The 24,381-nt window shown below is 29.8% G+C and overlaps 1 protein-coding gene and 1 pseudogene across 2 annotated transcripts; one reads left to right on the top strand and one right to left on the bottom strand.

Moving 5' to 3' along the window:
- The first annotated feature begins 4,183 nt into the window (after positions 1–4,183).
- On the top strand, positions 4,184–5,057 carry LOC149881624 (uncharacterized; annotated as a pseudogene).
- A 3,827-nt stretch (positions 5,058–8,884) lies between these two features.
- On the bottom strand, positions 8,885–24,340 carry LOC149881623 (adhesion G protein-coupled receptor G2-like). Of its 2 annotated transcripts, none has more exons than XM_090067462.1 (9): positions 24,296–24,340; positions 23,899–24,072; positions 17,701–17,995; positions 16,931–17,236; positions 16,568–16,775; positions 9,657–9,925; positions 9,511–9,577; positions 9,148–9,355; positions 8,885–9,059 (listed from the first exon to the last, which is right to left on the bottom strand). In XM_090067462.1, exons 2-8 carry the CDS (start codon positions 23,953–23,955, stop codon positions 9,166–9,168), a joined length of 1,392 nt encoding a protein of 463 aa, XP_089923588.1. In that variant the 5' UTR covers positions 23,956–24,072; positions 24,296–24,340; the 3' UTR covers positions 8,885–9,059; positions 9,148–9,165. The 2 variants fall into 2 exon arrangements, with proteins under 2 accessions (XP_089923588.1, XP_089923587.1); XM_090067461.1 differs by lacking the exons at positions 23,899–24,072; positions 24,296–24,340 and adding exons at positions 19,302–20,904; positions 21,167–21,332.
- Between the last annotated feature and the right edge of the window lie 41 nt (positions 24,341–24,381).

Genomic DNA, 24,381 nt, shown 5'->3' with positions numbered 1-24,381 from the left:
AAGAGTTATATAAATTAGAACCAGAACAAAATTGAATTCAAATTTAACTGGTGAATTTAAATTTAAACGTTGCATAAGAATGGTGCAATGACACTAATATAATTTGCCATCAATAGTGTCATTGACTGTCGTTTTAAACGACATTTTCTGATTTAACTTATTTAAAAGTGTGAACCTTTTTTTTTCTGAAGTAAGTAAACTTATAAATACTTTTTTAATTAAATATAAATAATTGTGATAAACTTATAAATACTAGTTAAAATGAAAAATAGCAAGTACATTTTAACTTGGTGTAACTTCAAAATTAACTTAAAAACTTTTTTAGAAAATGTGCAATTATGTTTAGAATAACAGTTTTGTAGGCTGCTCTTAGAAAATATTAAACTTACAGAGACAAAACGTTTTAAAAGTTGTCGTTTAACAAGAGAATATGTATATTTTATTGAATAAGATTGCTTTTTTTGTTCTCGTTTAAAGCTCAAAGTAAATTCTGATTTTGCTATTTAAAACTCCAGGAAAATATTTTAATTTGTAACACACAAATGATTAGGTTCTTATTTTCAATACTTGGATTAATTAGCAAAAATATTGTTCAGAAACTTATTGCGTTGCTTTTTGTGGCTTTCCACCATTTGCTAAACAAATGGTTAAGTATCTTTAACTCTTAATTAATCTTTAAATGAGTTTTGAACTTATGATTCAAATCCTGATCCAAATTAATTGCCTATCAAAGCTTCAAATAAGTGGTAATGGGTGGTAATGGGTGGTTATGGGTGACATCGAAAAATAGGTGGTAATGGGTGGTAATGGGTAATATCCAAAGATTCAGAACTGTGCAAAAAGAAAATGTTAGTAATTTAAGAGTACACAATACGTATGCGTATTGAAATTGTTTGGATACGATATTTTTTCGAGACGATATTTGTTATCGACAATGTTATCAAAACAACTTTCATAAGTTATCACAGGTTTCGAAAAGTTATTATTATCTGTTCGATAACCTATTACTTAAGTTTTTTAATTTTCGATATTATAGGAACTTTAAGAGGTAAAAAATAGATGTACGTTTATTTAACTTAAGATAACTGTAATTTTCATTATTTTTCAATAATTGATATTTTTTGATAACTAGCGATATTTATCAGTATTTGGTGTTAAAAAAAATAAAAATTACACAAAATTTAGCTAATGATATTATATTTATCAAGTAAACTTGTTTTTGTTGACTTTCTAAAATTGAAGACAACCTTCATGGACATCTGGATCGATGGCTTGAATAGTCAAGAACATTGCCACAGGTTGAAAGGCTGTTGAATAATAATCAGCGATGATACTTTCAGCAAACAAAGGATCTTTTCAGCAAGCTGAGTTTGCAAACCTTGAATAATTTCTGGTGCTTCTCGATGAGATGCAAAGGAAATTGTTCAAGATTTGCAAACTCAGCATGCTGAACTTGTTAACTGATTTTCTCAACCAAGCCTAATTATTGTCACTGTAAGTGATAAGTGCATTGTAAGCATTCTCAAATGCATCTTCTCCACCAAGTGTTATCAAACATTTGCCTTTGAAGGAGTTTAACCAAATTATAACTGAGTGAAAAACATTGCTGGGGCAACAGTCCTCAAATATTTCATATAGGTTTTTGAGAAGTTTCCTCATGATGAATTCAGCAGATGGAGTCTACAGTTTCTTTCTGACAGCTTCAACAGCTATGTTGTGAAGGCCATTTGAGTACGCAATGACTTTGCCCAGGGTAGAAACGTTGTCGTCTGAAAATTTTTCCAAAATATTGGTCATTCTGCTTCAAAAAGCAAAAATTTTGTCACTTAGATCAAATTCAGCCTCTAACAAGATGACACCTGAGCAAACTTGGATCCAACATCTGTCAATTAATTGTCCAAGACGGAAAAAAACTATTTTCCCATCTTGACAATGGACTCCTAAATAAAAAGCAGTCAATTTTAACGGGTTTTGACAGGTGCGATGATCTTTACATACTTAACGTCATCTTTTTCCCTCACATCAGTACTGTCCAGTAATGTTGTAACTTCTGCTTGGATTTCTTGCTCTAAAAGAGATGATTTGTTACATCTTGATGTAACCTGAGCCACAGCTGATCCAAATTTCAATCCAATTGCATTCTTGCATCGATCAATAGTGTCATTGACTGCCAGGTTAAGTATGTGATCCGCACAAAGCAGTAATTCCTGCTCTTGAACAGATTTTCTGACGGCAGTCTTCATGTTTTCAGCTGAATCATAAAAACAAACAATTTCCTGAGCAACTCCAGTATAATGACCAGGTAAGCTCACAATATACTTAAAATAAGAATAAAAATTATTTAAAACAGTTTGATAAAAACCGTATATTTTCTAGGTATAGATAGCATACAACAAAATTAAACAAATAATCAAAATAAAAAGTAATTAAAACACCAGAGTTTTTATGAAATATATGTAGAAATCGTTATTTCTTGTCATCTCTCAAAATTTAAAAAAAATTTAAAAAGTTTTAGTATTTTAACTTAATCAAAAGGTTTTGTTTCAATTGCATCTGCTGTGTTTCTTATAAAATGATGTGTGACTGCTGCAAAAAAATATTTTGAGTTGAAAATTTTTATTGATTTGATGAATAGTATCAGAGTTTTGGCAACTTCTCTCTCTAAAAGAAAGATGGCTGCCTTTTTCACATTTCTGTAAAAAATGTATATCTTAACAAAAAACATTAAAATAAAATTAAGCGGAAAAGTAAAATATCCGAATTAAAGTATTTTTCGGTAAAACTTCGGAAATTAATTTTGTGGAAGTAAAATATAAGAAAACCAAATAAGAGCATTTTTAAGTAAAAATTCTGAAATGAACATTTTGGTAATAGAATGTAAGAAATCCTCATTGCAGTATTTTCAATTAAAATTTATAACTAATTTACTTGAAACGTGGATTGGCCAAGGAGTGCTTAACGTTGCTTTTTGGATAAGCAACGCTTATGAAGTCCTTAAATGCCTTGGTATCCTCTAGGCTCAATGGCAAAATTAATCTAGCCAAACACTTGGTATTAATCAGGTCCTAACGCAAAAAAAAAATTTGAGCTCCTTAGTAATGGAAAAACCTCATTTTAACGGAATAAAAAGTTCAATAACATCAAAAATTACTATTTTTTTTGTTTATCAACTAATTTAGGTTAGAATATATTACTTTAGAACTTAGGCTACAATTACCAGCAAAAGCGACAGCAGATTTTATCTTCTTTTCAGTCCGGCCGTTGAGCAGCCCCAAAAATATTTCTCCATGAGCTCTGCTTGAGTTCACTATCTCATTGGCTTTGCATATTTTTTCTTCAGGAAGCAAACAAGAATTTAACTTTTGCTGACCATTACAAAACGAATTCTATATATATATATATATATATATATATATATATATATATATATATATATATATATATATATATATATATATATATATATATATTTACATATATATATTTACATATATATATGCACGCCCATATACACATACAGAACTTCGACGAGGTTTTTAGAAAATATCAATTTTTACTCGTAAAATAATTAAATTCTTATTTTATTTCTACGCTGCTTTTACAATAGTTCATGTTGTTTTCAAAATATAAGTGTTCTCTATGTTCAATATCAACACAAATTTACATCGCAAAGCATATAGTAATGCACAGTGGGACGGGTGGTGGTGGTGGAAAAAACCTCAAAAAAAAAGCTTATTCTATTAAAACCATATAATAGAACATACTCGTACTTTTCCATTGTACTATTTCAGAAACTCTTTTGATTATAATAGTATCTTTATAATGATAGAAGTTTTTAAATCCACAAAAATCAATTGCGGTATAATAAAATGTAATGCATAATAATATATCTTTTTTTGTCAAAAAGCAAGAATTTTTTAATTTTTAAGCAAAGATATTGTAAACAGTAACTTTTAAAATATTATGCGTGTGTGATATTAGTTAATGTATTTTAACTATTTAGTAGTTTACCTTTACAAAAAAAAAGTCAAGATCATTATTTACAATATATACAAAAACTGGTCTTAAAATAACGAGGTAAGTTTTAAAGATATAATCCTTTTTTTTTTTACAATAATGTCGTATATCGTATGATCAAAATAATTTGCTCCACCTTAAGTCTAATATTATTTTATAGAGAAAAATGGTTTCGGAAGCGTGGAAATACTTTGATAAAGTTGTAGTAAATGATAAGAAATACGGAGATAGCAAAAAATGCCATAAAAGAATCGCTTGTCCACGAAGCAGCACAAACGGCCTAATTGGTCACATCAAAATTTGCGAGAAAATAGATTTAAAACCATCCAGTTCCAGACCAGTTTTGACTAAGATATCGTTAAACTATCTTCTTGCCAAGTTGACAGCTCTTGATGGATACTTGATTAGGTCCATAACTCAATCTGAAACACTAAGAATGCTTTTTGAAAATTATGGGCATAGTTTGCCCAAGTCAGCGTCCACAATTTCAGAAAAAATTAAGAGGTTTCATGCTGAAGCCAAATGTTTAATGATCGCTGAATTGGCTGCATTGAAAGCAAAAGGAGAAAAACTTGGACTCACAGGTGACGAATGGTGAAGCAATTGAGGTAGAAGATACTACAATTTAAATGTTCATCACGACCGAACATATTGGTTAAGAATGGTGAAATTGCCGTCTCCTAGTTCTGCCGAAACATTAAACATTTTAATAATGCAAAAATTAAAAGAATTCGGTATAGATGATGAAGATATTGTAGGTAAAACTACGGATGGCTGTAGCTGGATGGTGATATTGGGTACCATGTTTAAGTTTCCACATCAAATCTGCCAGAATCATTCAATTCATTTGAGTGTTTGTGATTTGCTATACGCTAAAAAAGGTTGTCGCGAAATTGTGAACAAAAAAACTGAATCGGATATTGAAACAGAAACAGAAACTGATGGAGAGACTGAAGGAGAGTTTCTTATTGACTATTCGGAGAATGAGATTGAATATGAAGAAAATATCGAAAAAAGTCTACAGAAACTTCGAATACTAATTAAGATTTTTGGACTGCTTAGAAGCTGTAAAAAAACACTCGAAGAACTAAACTGCTTAAACATGTTAGATGATATTGACTTGGATTTCTTAAAATCGCTGTCTGACTTATTGGAAGTCATTGCTGACGCTGCAGTTCGATTGGAAAAACCAAGTACAAAAATTTTGGAGTGTGACATCATTATGGAAACGTTAGTAAGGAAATTGAAGGTTGTAAAAACTGACATCAGTTCTAATTTTGCAGAGACGTTAATCTCCAGATACGAAAATCGTAAAAACATTATGTTCGTATCATTAAGTGGTTACTTGCACTATCCCCATTTTTTTAAAAATAAAAACCACACATTTTTTTACGCTTCCAATAAAGATATTCAAGTTTATGCTGCAAAATTATTTGATCAACTATTTGCAACAAAAGAAAATAGTCTCCAAACAAAATCTGATGATCGCGCTAAAAGCAAACAAGAAGAACTATCACAATCGAGATCTTTTTTGTCGAAATTCAAGAAGTTTTATATCAAAATCAATCAACAGCTAAAATGCCAACAAAAGTCAAGACCTTCACCGATCAGTTAAAAGAATACGAAGTAACTGGTGTGAAATCAGAAGCAGTTTTGAAATTTGAACTAGCCATCCACAGAATTCAAGCAATTTCCTCGGAAGCAGAAAGAGTTTTCTCCTCCTCTTCCAGATTTGTCACAAAGTTTCGTAGTTCACTTTCTGATGAAATGATAAATGTTTTCATCTTTTTAAAATAATATTTTAAAAGATCTTCAAAATAAATACTTTTTTAATATTTTTTTTTTAGTTTTTTCTATAGGTACCCCAAGAAGTCTTTATTACAGAGCACAACGGAAGGGCATTTAACTGAAAGTTCACGCCTTCTTCCTAACCGATGCCGATTAGAAAGCCATTTATTAGATAAAACTTGTTCGTTAAAAGATTACGATAAGAAAAATATTTAAGTACTAAGGAATATAAAAATATAATTTTTTTAAAAATTTATAATAAATTATAAATCGAAATATATAAAAATAAAAAAATTAAATATAAGAACAATGTTTAATTATCAACTAGATAGTTTAATTTTTTAATTTATAACAAAGTTTTATCAAAGCTCCGATTTTTTCTCGACTCCGACGGAGTTTTTTCTCGATTTTTCTCGATTCCGTTTTTTCTCGATTTTGGATCCTCTGCCATTCAATATGCGCATCACTTTATCCAAAAATAATAAGTCACACCAAAAACACCATTATTTAAGCTTGAATGTTTTACACACTGTAGTACTAGAGACTGCTATCTATTTAAACATGGAATTTTATTTTCCATAACTTCAAAAATTGCTGCAAAGTAAGAAAAACAAAAACATTTTTAAAAACTACTTTTTACATTCGAAAACACAACAACATCAAATGTCATTACGGTCATAGCGCAATAGGATGGATGAGTCGGTCAGTTGAATTCTTGTTTCTATCACTCTTTGTTACAGGAATGTGAATACTCTTACATCGATGCTTCTATAAGAATCTGAGTTTGTCCCATTCAATAATCGTCCCATTCATTAAGGTTCTCCCCTATTAACTTTTTTGTTTAACGAAAATCAAATTCAGGTAATAATTCTATTCTTTAATGTACTTCAAATCTTTAACAACATTAAAACTATGAAAATAGTTTTTGAAGGGTGTGATATAAACCTATGATACGTTGAACAGGGCTTTCAAAGAGCATCGAGCCATCTGATTAAAGTTTTTAAATATTTCTAAAAAGATTAGTAGAATTTAAAAGTAGTGAAGCAATTTAAACGGTTTTATTTATCTATTGGTGCTCCATCCACGGCTCGTCTTGTACACTGTTGATTTTTTGTATTTAATTTTTTGCATCCACTTACTAAAGTCTTCGGACCCTTAATCCAACATTTAGTGAAAACTTTAATACTGATTTAATTGTTTTTAGAATGTGTAATGAAACGTGGTTGTACGTCCACAGTAACGGAAATGCATTCTTTCATTGGTTCCCATCTCAGAATGGCTCCCCTCTGTATTGATGGAACTGGAAAAAGTCATTTAAATGCTCATTTTTCAAATTCTCAAGATAAAGAAGCTGGATTGATCAATTTAAGTAAAAACAACGACGAGGATCACCATGAAGACGATCTTGATGGCAATAACGATTATTAAGTTGTCATGAGTTTATATGTATTTTCGTCAAACTTAAAAATAAATAAACAAAATTTTTTTGACGTTTAATTCCTTTATACGTATTTAGGCAACGCTTAACTTTTTTTGACGTCGAAGTTAAGAAAAATTAATTGTTGTCTAAATTTAGACAACGATCGTTTTTGATAACTTTTAAGTACTTAATTCGATTGTTTTATTGAGTTGTTTTTATTACGATTTATATTCACAATGTTTTATATAAGTAGAGCTAGTTAAGTTTTATATAAAACGAACATTTAGATAGAGTTTAAGACTAACATTGAGGTAGGGTTTAAACGGAACATTTGAATAACTTACGTTCTAAATCAAAACGTAATTAAATCTAAACATTTTGGGCGAACTTTAATTAAACGTTGATTAACTGTTTGTATGCCCGCATTGTTATTATAAAAATGTCAGTAGAGTTGCTCAGCTTATAGTGAATGATGAAATATGACATTCTTCTAATAAAAAGCTTACTATTTTCGGTAAAGCACATCTTAATGAAGATGATGGTATGTTTATTATACTTACTGGAACAACAAGAGAAGGTTTTATTAACTAACTTATAGAAATAGATAAGTAGGAGTATGTGCGCTATGGCGCAGAGCGCTAAAAATTTTAAACTTTTTACGATTTAAAATTTTTAAACTTTTACGAGTTTATATTTTTTTCTTTATAAATTGAAAATTGCTGAAAATGTGAAAATAATTTTTAAGCATAATTTCCGTTTTATCTGCTGTAATAATTAAAATATGTGAATTTGATTTTTATATATATACGCTATGATAATACTTTGATTAATAATCTTCTAATAAAGTTTCTTTTTTAAAAATGTTTATTGCCATTTTAAACATTTCATGCATAAAACATCTGCGGAGAGATAAAATTCTCTCATCAGCAGAGTTTCTCAAAATCTTCTAAAATCCTTTCCTAAAAAAACAAAAATGCAAACTTCTTCAAAAACTCTTTCTTATAACATCCTCAAAAATTCCTTAAACTCGTATCTTAAGCATTCCTTTTTTATCTGTCCGCAGATGTATCATGAATTGATCTAAAGACGATGGATTTTTTTCTTAAAAGTTTGTTTAGTACATTTTTTGAATCACAAAAATGCATTTGATCACCCTTTCAATTTAACTGAAGTAATGTTCCTACTATTGTTCAGAAATTTTCTTCCTAGAATTTGTTAAGAATACCTAAATGTGAAGGATATCAGCATAGACCTTTCATAAACGTTTTATTTATAATCATTAATTATGAATCATTATTTTGAAATTAAAATAAAAATTAAAAACGAATGTCAGCATGAATTTTTGCAGTGTCAAATCTTCATCGTGTTCCGCAAGGTGCTTAAGATTTTTATCTCCTTATATAATATTTTGATGAATCCATTCTTCGATTAAGTCAGGTCACTGCAATTTGTGCTAAAATTATTCTTTTATGATTCCACATAATTAATGATTAATGTGCTAATTAATGTGCTAAAATTATTCTTTTATGATTCCACATAATTCCTGATAATTAAAAAAGTTATAGAAAAAAAATGAACATTGAAACAAGCTGATGTGACTTTCTATTCAAAAGCTGAAAGAGTTTATTCAAATTTTTTATCGCTAATAAAAACTTACCACTGTTATTAATTCCTTTATCAAGGTCATTTTTGCGTTGACTACAGGTGTCTGCCATCAGATGACGCCATTCTGTTCGAACATCAGGGTTTTGAGCAACATTTTTGAGAAATAAAAAGAAGCCCTGCATGCTGTTGAATATGATGAAAATCATTTGGAAAGTGTACTCCATCCTACCTAAAATCGTTTGCGTCAAAGACTTTAGCATTGATATTAACAATACCGCGATAAGAAGAAACTTTGTGAAAAACATTTAACAACATACCAACTGCAAAAACCCAAGTCAAGCATATAAGGCACTGCATGAAACTGCAATGCAACACAAGTTAACGATGCTTTTGTAGTAATTTTCTGTTGGGTAACGCTTTTTTATTCGAATCATCACTAGCACAAGAATGAAAATGTTCGTAAAAAAGATTACAGCGACAGGAGCTAGCAAACCAAAATTGAAAAAGTTTCCTCGGATAATGCAACTAAAATTTAAAAAGCAGTTTACTAAAAAATTGAAAAGAAGGAAGTGCATTAAAAAGTTTTTTTTGTCTTTTATAGCGATGCAAAATAAAAAAGACAATGCGTTAAATAAAAAAGAAAATAAATGATCTAGCCACTGTCGTAAATACAAACTTACAATTCATTGCCAATGTAAGAACTGTCAGCAATACCAGCAGTTATTAAAACAACAACTAGTGGACATCCTAAAAATAATTAAACGAGAATATCGAAACATAAACTACAGGAAATACTCACAAGAGAAAAAAAACAACAAAAGTTCACCCCAAGCAAATACTGAAGATACGACCATAAACTTTACAGGATTATCTATTTTGAATATTAATACAAAGGTGCGATACAAATTAATTCCGTCAACGGCTGACCAACAGAAGGTAGTCAAGACAAAGTAATGCAACATTCCTGCAACAACACGGCAGGAATACGGAGATGAAGAACCACGTTTTGCTCCTGCAAGAAAAATTACATGTAGTAAAGACAAGGATGTGCACGAACAAATCAGAATTTTCATTGGAAGCTTTTGTCGTAATTTTCTTAAAAAAAGAAACTAATATGTTATAAGTGTTTGATTGAAACATGAGCAACTAATGTGCCATGCAATTTAAAATAAATTGTATAACCTTATAAGTAGTTGAAAAAGCGGGATCTGATTAACCCCTTTATTTGGGACATTTACTTACCATAAAAATTCATCCTCAGAAGTATTTTTTTGAATGGTTAAAAATTCGACCATCTAATTTTAACACGCATGCAGTAGAATGATTACCAAATGATCAGCCATATAAGTAACCATAAACATATGAATCCGATTTAACCATTTTTAACTGCAAAGTAGCTCGATAAATGTAACAAAGTTAAAAAATTTTTAGATTGTCAATGGATTTTAAAGCGATGTTATTTAAGCAGCTATAAATAAGTAATAAGCTTTTAAGAATTGTAAAAAGAAATAAATTTGAAAAAAGACGTTTAAATAGTTTTCTTTGTAATAGAAAATTAAAAAGATATGTTTCAGATAAAATGAATAAGAAAAAAAATCAGTTGCTGTTAGATGAGAAAGAAATAAGAGCTTGTAACCTTGCAGGACTTATTCAGTATCGACAAAGCGCTAGCATAGATGTGAGTATGATAGAACAGCACAGTGTAGGCTATGTTTGAGTGAAGGTAAACTCACGAAAGGATTTTGTATTCACCTTAGAGCTAAGAATCATTGTAAAGAATGTAAAAGTGCAAGTGTATGTGAACATAAAGAATTAAGAAGGACATGTGTAAAATGTAAAATTTGAAATATATTTTTATTATATTATTTGCATTGAATAATAAATCATTACTGTTTAAATTCTTAAATAATGTCCTTATATACTCTGGAAATCCATAATATAATTCGAAAATAGAATCATTACCATACAGAAATGCATCAGTCTCATAATCAATAAAAGAGCTTTTACTTAAATCCTATGTGATTGTTTTAAGCAACATATCACAATAAAACTTTACTACTGAATTATGTTCTTTGACTTAAAATACATCTGAAGAGAAGTCATTAAATTTTTATAGAAGCTTTTTTTGCAGGACCTAATACTAATGGTTCAACAGGATTTTTCCCATAAAAGAAACAGTGAATCAATACATTTACTCAAATATGAAATGTTTTTATTTCGAATAAATTTGTCATTTTTATTATCGCTACAACTTTTTTATATCATAGTGTTCCAAACAATGACGCAGAACGTTATTTAATAATTTGATCACAGTTAACCAAATTTCTAGCACGAAATGCTGTATGATGTGTTTTTATTATATCAAAGGAATCAAGGAATCCTTTATAAAGTGTAAATAGTTGTGCATCTCCATCTAATTGTGCAATTGCTGTTGGATTTAAGACACCAAACGATAATTGGGTACCCACCCAACATAAGACGACTTTAAGACGTATGTAACTTGTCTTTAACTCGTCTAGACGTCTACAACTAGTTAAAGACGTGTTTAAGACGGCTTTTCAACACCTCATTAAGACATCTTCCAACAACCAGTTTAAGATGTACTTAAGACATCTTAACAAGACGTCTTTCGGAATAACCAGTTTAAGACATCCGTGAGACATCTTGACAAGACGTCTGTCGGAACAACAAGTTTAAGACATCCTTAAGACATCTCAATAAGACGTCTCTCGTAATAACCAGTTTAAGACTTCTTTCGGAATAACCAGTTTAAGATGTTTTTCAGAATAACCAGTTTAAGATTTCCGTGAGACATCTTAACAAAACGTCTGTCGGAACAACAAGTTTATGACGTCCGCAAGCCTTCTTAACAAGACGTCTGTCGGAACAACCAGTTTAAGATGTCCTTAAGACATCTCAACAAGACGTCTTTTGGAATAAGCAGCTTAAGATGTCTTTATTCGTGGAAGTATTAGAGATGGACGTGAAAAATTTTTGCTTTTTGCAAACCATGCTAGTTGCGCATTCTTAAAAATCTATTGTTATAAACAATAATATTTTAAGAAATAACGCGGATGATGAAAAGAAATTGATATCATTTACTGGAACACAGGTATAACTTGAGAGGTAATAGTTAATACGAAATATCAAGAAGTTTTGCAGCTACCTAGAGCATAATATATGAAATATGAAAAACGAAAACATGAAATATCTGGCGCATTTTGCAAGATAATTATAAATTTGATTAACTTTTTAAAAGATTTTGCATTATCAAGTAAGTTAAAAAATACCCATTAGAAAATGCACATACCAATAAACAACTCACAGTGGAATATATGTTGGGGAGTTAATAGAGTAGTCGACGCAAAAAATGGCGGCATATGGGAATAAATTTTAAAAAATACATAAATTTAAGGCTGGTGAACGAAGGACCAAGGAGTTGAATGAAACCAGATCTTGACAAAAAATTATATTTAAGCTTTTTTATGTGTCGCTATACTTTTTTAAGTCATTTTAAAATTGTTTTTACAGGTCTATTTTATCATTGACAGACTTTGTTTACACGCAAAAAACGTGTCCAAATTTACGAATGTTTATCTTGAAAAAATGATAAAATCTGTTCGTGCCGACAACTAATTTCCTTTACCTTGGAATAATTTGTCTAATAATTTGTCAACACGTGAAGTAGTTACTTTATCCTGAACAGTCTTATTAAACAAATACTATGAAAGTTTAAACTAATACTAAAAGTTTAAACTATAATAATAAGCTGCACGTCCATCTCTTATACGTCCATGCTTTAATTCCTTCCTTAATTGAGTCTTTAATTACGTCTTTAACTCCAATTGCGGAAGAATGACAAGAATTGTATGGTTTAAAGTTATGCGGAAAATTTTATCTAACAATAAAATCATTTGTACACACTGTTAAAGTTAGGGCTTTTTTCTGTAATGCCCCAGGAAGATCATTTTTAAAATAGACTGTTGCGCTCATACTGGATATTATTCTTGTGAAAGAGGCATTATCAAAGGTTCTTGGGAACGAAGGGTAGTGTTTAATGAAGAACAAAAATTTTGCAAGCGGACAGATTACGATTTTAGCTGCCAGTCGTATAAGCAACATCAGAAATATGTCTCCTCTTATAGCTGCTGGTTTTAAATGCGTTTTTCCGGATTTCTGTCTCGACAATATGCAAAAGACCAGCTAATAATTCAAAAAAATTTTGAATTATTTTGTTAAGGCCCTATGGCTAGTTTATTACAAGCACATATCTTACAGATTTCTGAGAAACTAATCGAATTTAGAAATTAGATTGTTCACTAATGATTAAGTTCAACATGGATCTACAGAGAGGCGGAGGGAAAAGTTTTAAAGAAACCCACCTTTACAAATGTGTAATTGGTAAGTGTCTTCGAATGCTGCTTTCCAAAAAAACAATGGTTTTCTTGACCTATTATTTTTTTTTATTAATTTTCTTTTTTTAGCGACTGTTCGAGCGACATATCCAAAAGAATTGGAGAAGACTGTCCATAAATTTATTCAGAACATGTTAAAAACGCACCAGCAGTACAAAAATCTTATTAAAAATATAATCATGTACTCTTTTTTGTGGATGCTGTGAAATTTTTCTATAGTAAATCATTTTTCGTCATCGTCTCTTTATTTCTTTTATTGCATTTTGATAGTTCATATTTTTCACACCTTCCTATATTCAGTCACCACCATCCAGTCTCTAACACAATATAAAAATATATATTTATATTGTATTGGAAGGAGACTGGAAGGTAATATATATATATATATATATATATATATATATATATATATATATATATATATATATATATATGTACACGTCTTTTTAAGCCGGCATTAATACGTGTTAAGAAAACTTGAAGACGTTTTAAATAAGACGACTTGCTGTGTTTCATTTGAGACCAGTTTAAGCCATCTTTAAGACGTCTGAAATAAGGCAACTTTAGCACGTTTTAGTAAAGACGACTTGAAGTGTTTCATTTATGACCAGTTTAAGACAACTTTAAGACCAATTTCAAGACATCTTCAATTTGTCTTTAAGACGACTTGTTGTTGGGTGGGTAATATCAGTAGACGATCTTGCTGTTAAATTAGATTATTATTTTCCATTACACCATACTGTGCTAGCTAAAGTTCTGCCGACAACATTCCAATCAATTGATAGATATATTTATTTATTTATAGCTCCAGCATTTGCTTTAGTTTGATATCCAGCTACTGGAGCTCCGTTACATACAGAGCCATTTCCACTTGCTATTGAGTTACCATTAGTTACTGAATTGACTAAGTCTCCTTGGATTAAAAGAAACAAACTTTACAAACCCTTCATCATCACGACCTAACAATCCATTTCTTACAACATGTTTTTGAATTCTAGCTCTTTAATTGATAAGCTAAAAATATGTTAACTAAATCAGCTATACCAAATACTGGATTAAGATCTATTGAGAATATAAACCTTTGAGGACTAACTTAATTAACTTGTACGTAATTTCTCTTATTAATCATATTTGTAGATAAATTAGATTGATTTGCAGTTCTAGATTGTGTACCATTCAAACTAATAGAAGTTTTATCAAATAGGTTAAAGACTTTATGAGTAGTGGTGTTATAAAATAATTCTGTAGTTAATCATCTATCTACTTGATATTGATATTCAGCATAGCTTGTCAAGTATTCATTTACAAGTCTCAGTAGCTTGTGTCATTATTATTTTCATAACAATTTCATCAGTATTGTTTTTAATAGTTGTATCTTAACCATGACAGCATATGCTAAACTTGTTATTCTATTAATTCCTATTTGTAACTCACCAGTCGTTGCATCAGCAACCTTTTTGCACAAGATCTCCATTAACAGTTTTTAATAGTTGAGTTGTTAAAATTGGTAGGAGTTGCTGAAGTTGTTATTCTATTCATATTCATTACTAAAAGACCACTCATTGTACCACCACTCTTTTTTAAAAATAATGCATTTTTATCAACAATTTTTAATAATAATATTTTGATTATTTGAAGGATCTGCTACACTTGTTATTTTATGACAACACATATATAACTCCGTCATAGTATTACCGCACTTTTGAAAAAAGTGATCGTCTATATAATACTGTGCTTTAACATCTTCACTAGGATTAGTTACGGTCATACCATTTCCGAATTTATCAAAAGCCATTTTTATTAAGTAAAAAATGTTTTCGCAAACTCGACAAGAAGTTACAAATCAATTTCTATGTGTAAGTTTGCAATTCTTTCTCATGGTGTACTAACATGATTAAGACTTATAACATCACCTACATTGATATGTAGGTGATATGTACTATCGAAAGTGATGAGACTTTTATCAGTGATATGCCATTCTTTGTCATTTGCTATAAGTTCAGGAACTCTTCTAATATTTTTGTTATCATCTTTTACAGCCATTCTTAATATTCTATATGTTGTTATTATCGGATAAGCATCGATATAATCTTTTATTTTGCAGGTCAGTAAGAACTCGCACTGTAAATCGACGGTTTTGGAGCACCAATTTTTTAGGTTGTTTATACATAGCACTTCTTAAACAGTTGGCTAAACAGCCTATAATTAACATTAGGAATGAGGATGAAAAATATTTCCTGTGGTCTGTATTAAGAGCTAAATATCCTATAGATCATAATAGTGAGCGTGTTGATAACATTCTTAAAAGCCTTGAGAATGAAATTAATTGATGATTAATTGCACAACTGATGATGAAGATGTTACACAAATTGTTTGTGGAAATGTTGGAGCAAGATATTAAAATCATATGCAACATTAAACAAAAAAGTAATACATTTGGTATAGATAATAAGAAAGTTTTAGAAAGTGAAAGAATATGTTAGATTTGTGAAGGTAGCTTCTCAGAGAAAGTTTAAAAAGGTAAGAGGCTCTTTACTGGTTAAGTTATAGAAGATAAGAGGCCATTTACTGGGAAAAGTTAAAAAAGGTAAGGTATATACATATATATATATATATATATATATATATATATATATATATATATATATATATATATATATATATATATATATATATAAAACAGGTTTGATAAAACTTCTATTAATTCAAACTAATAGAAGTTTTATCATATAGGTTAAAGACTTTTTGAGTAGTAGTGTTATAAAATAATTCTGTAGAGGCCGTTTACTGGCCTCTACAATTTTAATAATTTTTAATAATTCAATTATCATTTCTGGGGATGAGTTTTATGGTCGGTGCATGCTCATGCAGGGGGTGAGCCAACTACTCTCTTTTTCTACTACTCATTTATATAGATTTTGCAGATTTTTTCCACTGTCGACTAATTGTTTGTCAAAAAAATTTTCTATAACAAATGGTTCACCAGAAATAGCTAGCAGCAAATATAATAAGCAGAACAACATAAGAAGTCCTTTAAGATTCCATGGTAAAAGAAAATACCCGACAGAATACGAATATTAATATGAGCTTTACAAATTAAGACAAAATTTCCTAATACTTTTTATGTTGTACCGCAATACTATTGTGTCATGTATGTCGCTTCAGATGACGTGTGAGCAGTCGTGTTTTGGAGAAATGGCTTCTCTCGGAATGAAATAAATAAGTCTTCAGACACGAATTAAGTTTGGGAGAAAATTTATTTAGATATATGCAATATTGATTTTGAAATAAGATATTTAATTTTTAAAAAGTCTTCACTTACTTAAAAAAAATCAGATTGAAGAGTGTCAAAGACAACCCCACCAATAAAATTGTGCATCCAATCCAAGCGAGCCATTTCAGTGCTGGAGGATTATATTTGCTTTGTGATACATCTAGGATAAGTGCGAAGCTTGTGAGATGATCACATTCGCAATGAACTTCGAGATTGTTTTCGTTTAGTTTGCGGCATCCGATATTTGACCACGAATCTATATTTTTAAATATCATCAAGAAAAAATACACTTTTAAGCGCATTTTTTTAAGAATTGAATTATCTATTACCTAACTAATTTTTCACTTTTCTTATCATATCTACATCCTCTATTTATTTTAGAATGCAAATTAGAAAAACTAGGAAACTTACCATATTTGACGCTCCAAAAATAGCAATCAAATCTTCCTTCCAAATTTTTTGGATTAATCTTCTTAAGTTTTATGGAAATTGGGTTCGCAAGATTATGTATTGGTTGATTCATAACACTAGCAGAAAGACCGGCGCTGACAGCAACTCCAAATTTAGCAGTATTTGGTGACTGCTTTGAATCTTTTATAAAGAGTTTTTCATTGGTGGTGAAAAACTGAGGCTTTTTGTAGAAAAAGGAATAAATGCTATTGTTGGTATTACCAAACGCATTGCCAGGAATAAAAATAGAAGCGAGTTCTTCAAGGTCTTGAAAAAAAAACAATACCTTTAACTCAAACTTCTTTTATCATCAGTATTTGTAAATTAACAGAAAAAAAATTACACTTAAACTCTCTTTTGCTCTAAAAACTAGGGAAGTCATGTCACTAAGTTTCGTAGATGTTGCATTGCAGTTCAACATTTTTGAACTAAGAAAAGTTTTCATTAAACTAAATAAGTTGTAACCAATATGTATATTAAATTAAGAAGTATATTAAATTATTCTGTAAAAATGTTAAATAACTAATACAATAACCATTAAATAATTATGTTAAAAAGCTAAGTTAACAAATATATTAAACCGCAGTTACTTATAAATGTATGACAAGTTGATAAAATAGAAGCAAACTTATATGATGTCAAAATAAGTGCTGATTATTTATTAAAAGAAGAAGATATTACGAGTGCACTTTACATGATCAAATAATGAGTACGCAATGTGCAAAACTTACAAGTTTCTGATAAATTGTTTGATATGGCAACTTTGTTTTCTTTTTCAGCATTTTTGTAGGCAGTAATATAAACATCTTCTTTTTTTACAATGCCAACACTCAATGCAATGTTTCTTTTTGAAACATTATATTCTAGTTTGCTATACTCTTTAAGCTCTTCAGCCATCAAATTTGCTAACGAATCAAGAGTTGACAAAACATTTCTTAATGAATTGTATTCAATTTGCGCTCCAGAAAGTAAAGAGATGTTGACTTCTAGAAGTTTGTCCACCAAATTCAAAATTCCAATTGAAATCTATAAAACGTATCAAACATCTACAACCACAACAATAAAAAACAAAAACCAAAATAAACATTTAACTCTTATAAGAATGAAACTACTTTTGAATGGGCAACCGAGCAAATAAATTGTTTTTTTGAAATTTTTATTATTATTTGATGGAACATTTTGAATTGTAAGAGTTATTTAAATGAGAACCTGAACAGAATTGAATTTAAATTTAACTGGTGCTTTTAAATTTAATTGGTGAATTTAAATTTATACGTTGCATAAGGTAGGAGCAGTTATCTGAAACGACATTTTCCAACTTCACCAATTCAAAAGCTTAAACCTTTTTTTTCTGAATTAAGTAAACTTAAAAATATTTTTTTAAACAAATATAGATAATAGTGATAATCTTATAAATACCAGTTAAAATTAAAAACAACAAGTACATTTTAAACTGGTTAAACTTTAAAATTAACTTAAAAACTCGTTTTGAAAACGTGCTGGTATGTGCAGAACATTTTTGTACGCTGCTCTTAGAAAATATTAAACTTACAGAAACCCAATTGTTATTGTTTAACAAGAGAATTTATATTTTTTGTTGAATCATTTTGGTTTTTTGTGCTCGTATTAAAGCTCAAAGTAAATTCCGATTTTGCAATTTAAAACTCCAGGATATTATATTAATTTGTAATACATAAATGATTAGGTTCTTATTTTAAATACTTGGATAAATTAGTAAAAAAATTGTTTTGAAACTGATTTCGTAGCCTTTTTTGGATTTCCTCCATTTGCTAAACAAATGGTTAAATATCCTTAACTCCTAATTAATCTTTAAAAGAGTTTTGAGCTTTTAATTCGAATCCTGATTCAAAGTAATTGCCTATCAAAGCCTCAAATGAGTGACAATGACATCCAAAGAATCAGGAGTGTGCAAAAAGAAAATGTTAGTAAACTAAGAATGCACAATGCGTATGCGTATCGATATTATTTCGATGCGATATTTTTTCGAGACGATATTTGTTATCAACAATGTTATCAAAACGATTTTGATAAGTTATCGCAGGTTTTGAAAAGTTATCGTAATATGTTCGATAACCTTTTACTTAACTTTTTATAATTTTCGATATTATAGGAACTTTAAGAGCTAAAAAACACTTATGTATTTTTTTAACTTAAGATAACTGTAATTCTCAATATTTTTCAATAATTGATATTTTTTGATAACTAGCGATATTTATCAGTATCTGGTGTTATAAAAGATAAAAATGATGCAAAATTCAACTAATGATTTATATTTAATTAGTTTACTTAAAAAACTTAAACATTAAATAACCAAATGGCATCTTTTGGCGTTGGTACCCTTTATGGCATCCTTTGGCGTCAGGGGTAGCTCGGCGTGTTTTCTATTAAATAAAAAAGTTTTAAAAAATATAAACACAATCAAAATATAATTTAAATTCATTAATTAAAGTCCAATTAAAGTGAAAAGCCTCAAAACAAACAGTCTAATTAAGGTCTATTGCTGAACCAGCAGCAGCAATTCCATTTTATGAGTGTCTTGACCTAGTTGGAGTGTGAGCAATTGGTGTGCTAGTGCTGAATAAACTTCCAGTTTCTGTTCCTTTAATAGATGGTTTTTGAATGCTACTTTGAGTTGCCCTATCTTCAAACTCAGGTGTTGCTATTGGGTTTCCAAAAACAATAAACACTTTTTCATATTTTGAAGTCAAGATGTAGGTTCTAAAGGAAAATTTGTCATAATTTTGCTGGGTGTACAGCAACTTTTTCAGTTGAACTGGTTGCAGATTTGTCTTTCCCCAAGACACAAGTGCAACACCAGCACTAAAAGCTCTTTTCTCAAGAAGAATATGAAGCTGGAATGAACAGATATTTTCTAGCTGTATAGCCATCAACGGAAACTTGTTTTTGTTGACTTTCCAAAATCGAAGACAACCTTCATGGACATCTGGGTTGATGGCTTGAGTAGTCAAGTACATCGCCACAGGTTGTAGGGCTGTTAATTAATAATCAGCGGTGATACTTTCAGCAAACAAAGGATCATTTTCAGCAGGCTGAGTTTGCAAATCTTGTTATAATTTTGGGTGTTTCTCGAGGAGATGCAACGGAAATTGTTCAAGATTTGCAATATCAGCTTGCTGAACTTGTTGACTGTCTTTTCTCAACCTAGCCTGATGATTGTCACTGTGAGTGATAAGTGCATTGTAAGCATTCTCAAATGCATCTTCTCCACCAAGTGTTATTAAACGTTTGACTTTGTAGAGAGAGTTTAACAACTGCATAAAAAAGATTGGTGGGGCAACAGTCCTCAAATATTTCATATAGGTTTTTGAGAAGTTTCCTCATGAGGAATTTAGCAGATGGAGACTACAGTTTCTTTCTGACAGCTTCAACAGCTCTGTTGTGAAGGCCATTTTAGTGCTCAAGACTTTGCCCATGGTAGAAACGTTGTCGTCTGAGAATTTTTCCGAAATATTGGCCACTCTGCGTAAAAAAGGAAAATTTATCAGCCTCTGTCAAGATCACTTGAGTAAACTTGGATCCAACATCTATCAATTAACTGTCCCAGTTGGAAAAAAACTCTTTTCTCATCTTGATAATAGACTCCTCGGTAAAAAGCAGTCAACTTTAACGGGTTTTTACAGGTCTGATGATCTTTACATATTTGATGTCATCTTTTTCCTTCACATCAATACTTTCCAGTAAAGTTATAACTTCTACTTGGATTTCTTACTCTGAAAGAGATTACTTGTTAGATCTTGAAGTAACATGAGCCACAGCTGACCCAAAATTAAATCCAATTGCAGCTTTGCATCGATCAATAGTGTCATTGACTGCCAGGTTAAGCATGTGATCCGCACAAAGTTGTAATTTCTGCTCTTGAACAGATTTTCTGACGGCAGTCTTCATGTTTCCAGCTGAATCAATTTGCTGAGCAACTCCAGTATTAAGATCAGGTAAGTTCACAACATACATAAGAAAGGATAAAACTTTTTTTAAACAATTTGATAAAAACCGTATATTTCGTAAGTATAATGGTATACAACAAAATTAAACAAAGAATTAATATTAAAAGTATTCAAAACATTAAAATTATTATGAAATATCTGCAGAAATCGTTTTTTCTTATTATCTCTCAAAAATTAAAAAACTTTATATACTTTTAGTATTTCAACTTACTCATCAGGTTTTGTTGCAATTGCATCAGCGGTGTGCCTCCCAAAATGATGTGTGGCTACTGAAAAAAACATTTTGAGTAGAAAATTTTTATTATTTTGGAGAACAGTATCAGCTTGGTAGGGGTCATTGTTTCTGGACTCCACAAATCATTAAAGTAACGCTAGAGTTTTTGCACCTTCTCTCACTAAATAAAAATTGACTGCCTTCTTCACATTTCTGTAAAAAATAGATATCCTTAATAAAAAAACAAAAAAAAAATTAAGCTAAAAGGTAAAAAAAAACCGAATTGAAGTATTTTTCAGTAAAAATTCTGAAACTAACATTTTGGTAATAGAAGGTTAGAAATCCTCATTGCATTATTTTCAATTAAAATTTATAACTAATTTAGTTGAAACGTGGATTGGCCAAGGAGTGCTTAACATTGCTTTTAGGATAGACAACGTAGATGAAGCCCTTAAATGCCTTGGTAACCACTTGGCTCAATGGCAAAATGAATTTAGCCAAAAACTTGGTATTACCCAGGTCCTAACGCATTTATTTAGAGCTGTGTATCATAAAGGTTCTGTACTTTTTAAAGTTTTTGAATGTGGGAGTCTTGGAAGGAAATATCAGCTTTCTTTTCTTTACTGATCGACCAAGCACCACTGGAGCTTTGTCATCTGTTGTTTGTTCATAATCCTCATGTTAGTTATTCATAAATCTAAAAAATAAAAATATTTGTAAACAATATTAAAAGAATAACATTGTTTGTTAAACGGCAATAAATTTTAGCAAATGCCAAAAAAAGTTTGAGCTGCTAAACAATGGAAAAAGCTCATTTTAACGGAATAAAAAGTTCAATAACACCAAAGTTATCATTTATCTTGTTTATCAACTAATTTAGTTAAGAATATATTACTTTAGAATCTAGGCTACAATTACCTGCAAAAGCAACAGCAGATTTTATCTTCTTTTCAGTCTGGGCCTAGAGCAGCAGCAAAAATATTTCTTTATGAGCTCTGCTTCGGTTAGATTTCATTCCACTGGTGATGTCATATTTTAACTTGACTGTAACTAGGCAATTCCTACATCTGGTCTGAACTAGATTTGGTTTGAATGTCAGTGGTGAATGTAAATTAGAACTATTTTGAATTTCCATTTTAAATATAAACTTGAAAGTCAATTTTTAAACAAATTTTTTCAAAAATTGAATTCGAACAGAATTGTTCAAAAATTTGAATAAAAATGTTGGATAAAAATTGACCATATTTTGGTTCTATATGTTCACGTTTGAATGCAATTTGAAATACTTTTTCGATATACGTTGCTATGTCCGTTTGTAATTATATTATTCAAAAAATTAATATTTGAAGTTAAAACCCAAAATCCAGATTTAATAAAATTGTAGATAATGGGTCAGTAAAAGGTTTTATAAAACTTATTCTGTTTAAGTAACCGAAATCTTAAGACAGCAACAAGATATTTACTAATAAAAGCTTCTCTTTTCGTGCAGTTTGTTCTTGCTGGGCGGTGTATGTGGTAGACCTTTTAATCTAAATTCAATTTTTTTTTTAAGTGATTAACTATTTGCTAATAAGTGCATTTACATTTTAAAGGCAAGTATCGTTATAAATGTATCTACCACACGAGCTTTGATACGATTTGTTTTGAGAGTTTAGTTTCGATAGGCAGATCCTTAGAATGTGCAGATAGTTTCCTTTAATTCAATTTGTTTAAACTATCAATTTTTGACAAAACCATTAACTGGTTTTTAACATATGATAAGTATATAACTTACAGTATCAATCCGTGGTCACTGTTGATAACATATAAACAGTGATTGTGGATTGACACTGTGAGATTTCATGTGATCTTTAAAAGTACATGTGGTTTAAGAGTTTTCGTACCTAAATTTTCTTGCTGAGTTAGATTTGATTAATAAAAGCTCTCATTTGACAATGTTTATTTTAAAACTAATTGTTTAAATTACTTTTTTTAAAGCAGCTGTGTCCAGATTAGTTAAGTCAAACTTCAGAAATGGCAAGTTCTTCAGCTACAGGTTTTCAGTAAAATATAGAAACATCTGCTTGGCTTCGATGTAAACTTTGCCAATTTTTTTTTATTATTCTTTTACGTTCCATGTAGATTTAGAGTCTCCTGCATTACACGAGATAGCAAGTCGACAAAATTAATTAAACTGTTGATCAGCAGAGTTTTTTAAGATATCTTAATGTGGAACATGTCCTAACAGAGTGAATTCCAAAACCGAACGTTAAAATTTTTTCAGACATTATCCTTAATTATGATGAGCAGATCCATTTTATTATTTAATGAAATGTCACTGAAACTTTTCTCAAATTTAATAAGATGGCATTTTGCTTTGCAAACACTCGACTTTAAAATAGAATGGAAATAAGAAGCAAATCTCTTGGTAAAAATGCAGTTAATAAGCACAAAATAAAAAACGCAACCCAATATCACTTTCAGGAAATTGGTTTTAAACAGAATATAGAAATTGTTTCACAAGTTGTTCAAAATCCTTTATACAACAATATGTTTCTGATGCTTAATTTCCGCAGCATAAACCTGTGATTTATTAGATCTAATAACTTATTTATGGTGATTTATAGTTATTTAAAACTATAATTTCTTTCTCTAAATAACATACAAATCTCTAAATGTTTGAATCAAAAACTTGTTTATCGGAAGTAAATAACGAGAAAAGAAAATTAAAAAACTATAAAGTTAAATACATTTTTTGCATGACTTGAGTTCAGGACAACTCCATCAACAATCTTCGACAACAGCATTATATCCTGAAGCGTTTTTATTAAAGAGTTTGAGTTCACTATCTCATTGACTTTGCATATTTTTTCTTCAGGAAGCAAACAATAATTTAATTTCTGCTGACCATTACAAAACGAATTCTATATATATATATATATATATATATATATATATATATATATATATATATATACATATATATATATATATATATATATATATATATATATATATATATATATATATATATATATATATATATATATATATATATATTTGTGTGTGTGTGCACCATGATAATAACTTCTTAGCATTGCATATATACAATAATAAACAGAATTTTTAAATAGATTTTAAACTCACATTGTATAAGTCAAGCAGTTGTCTTGTTGTTTCTGACGTTGCATCATTGGCTGTAAAGTTAAAAGTATATGCATGAAAGGATATAT

The sequence above is a fragment of the Hydra viridissima genome, unplaced genomic scaffold (assembly GCF_058129835.1).
Source record: "Hydra viridissima isolate aposymbiotic clone 2 unplaced genomic scaffold, HvirCarnegie_v1 scaffold_11, whole genome shotgun sequence".
Classification (NCBI taxonomy): domain Eukaryota; kingdom Metazoa; phylum Cnidaria; class Hydrozoa; order Anthoathecata; family Hydridae; genus Hydra; species Hydra viridissima.
This window is presented reverse-complemented; position numbering and strand designations above follow the sequence as displayed.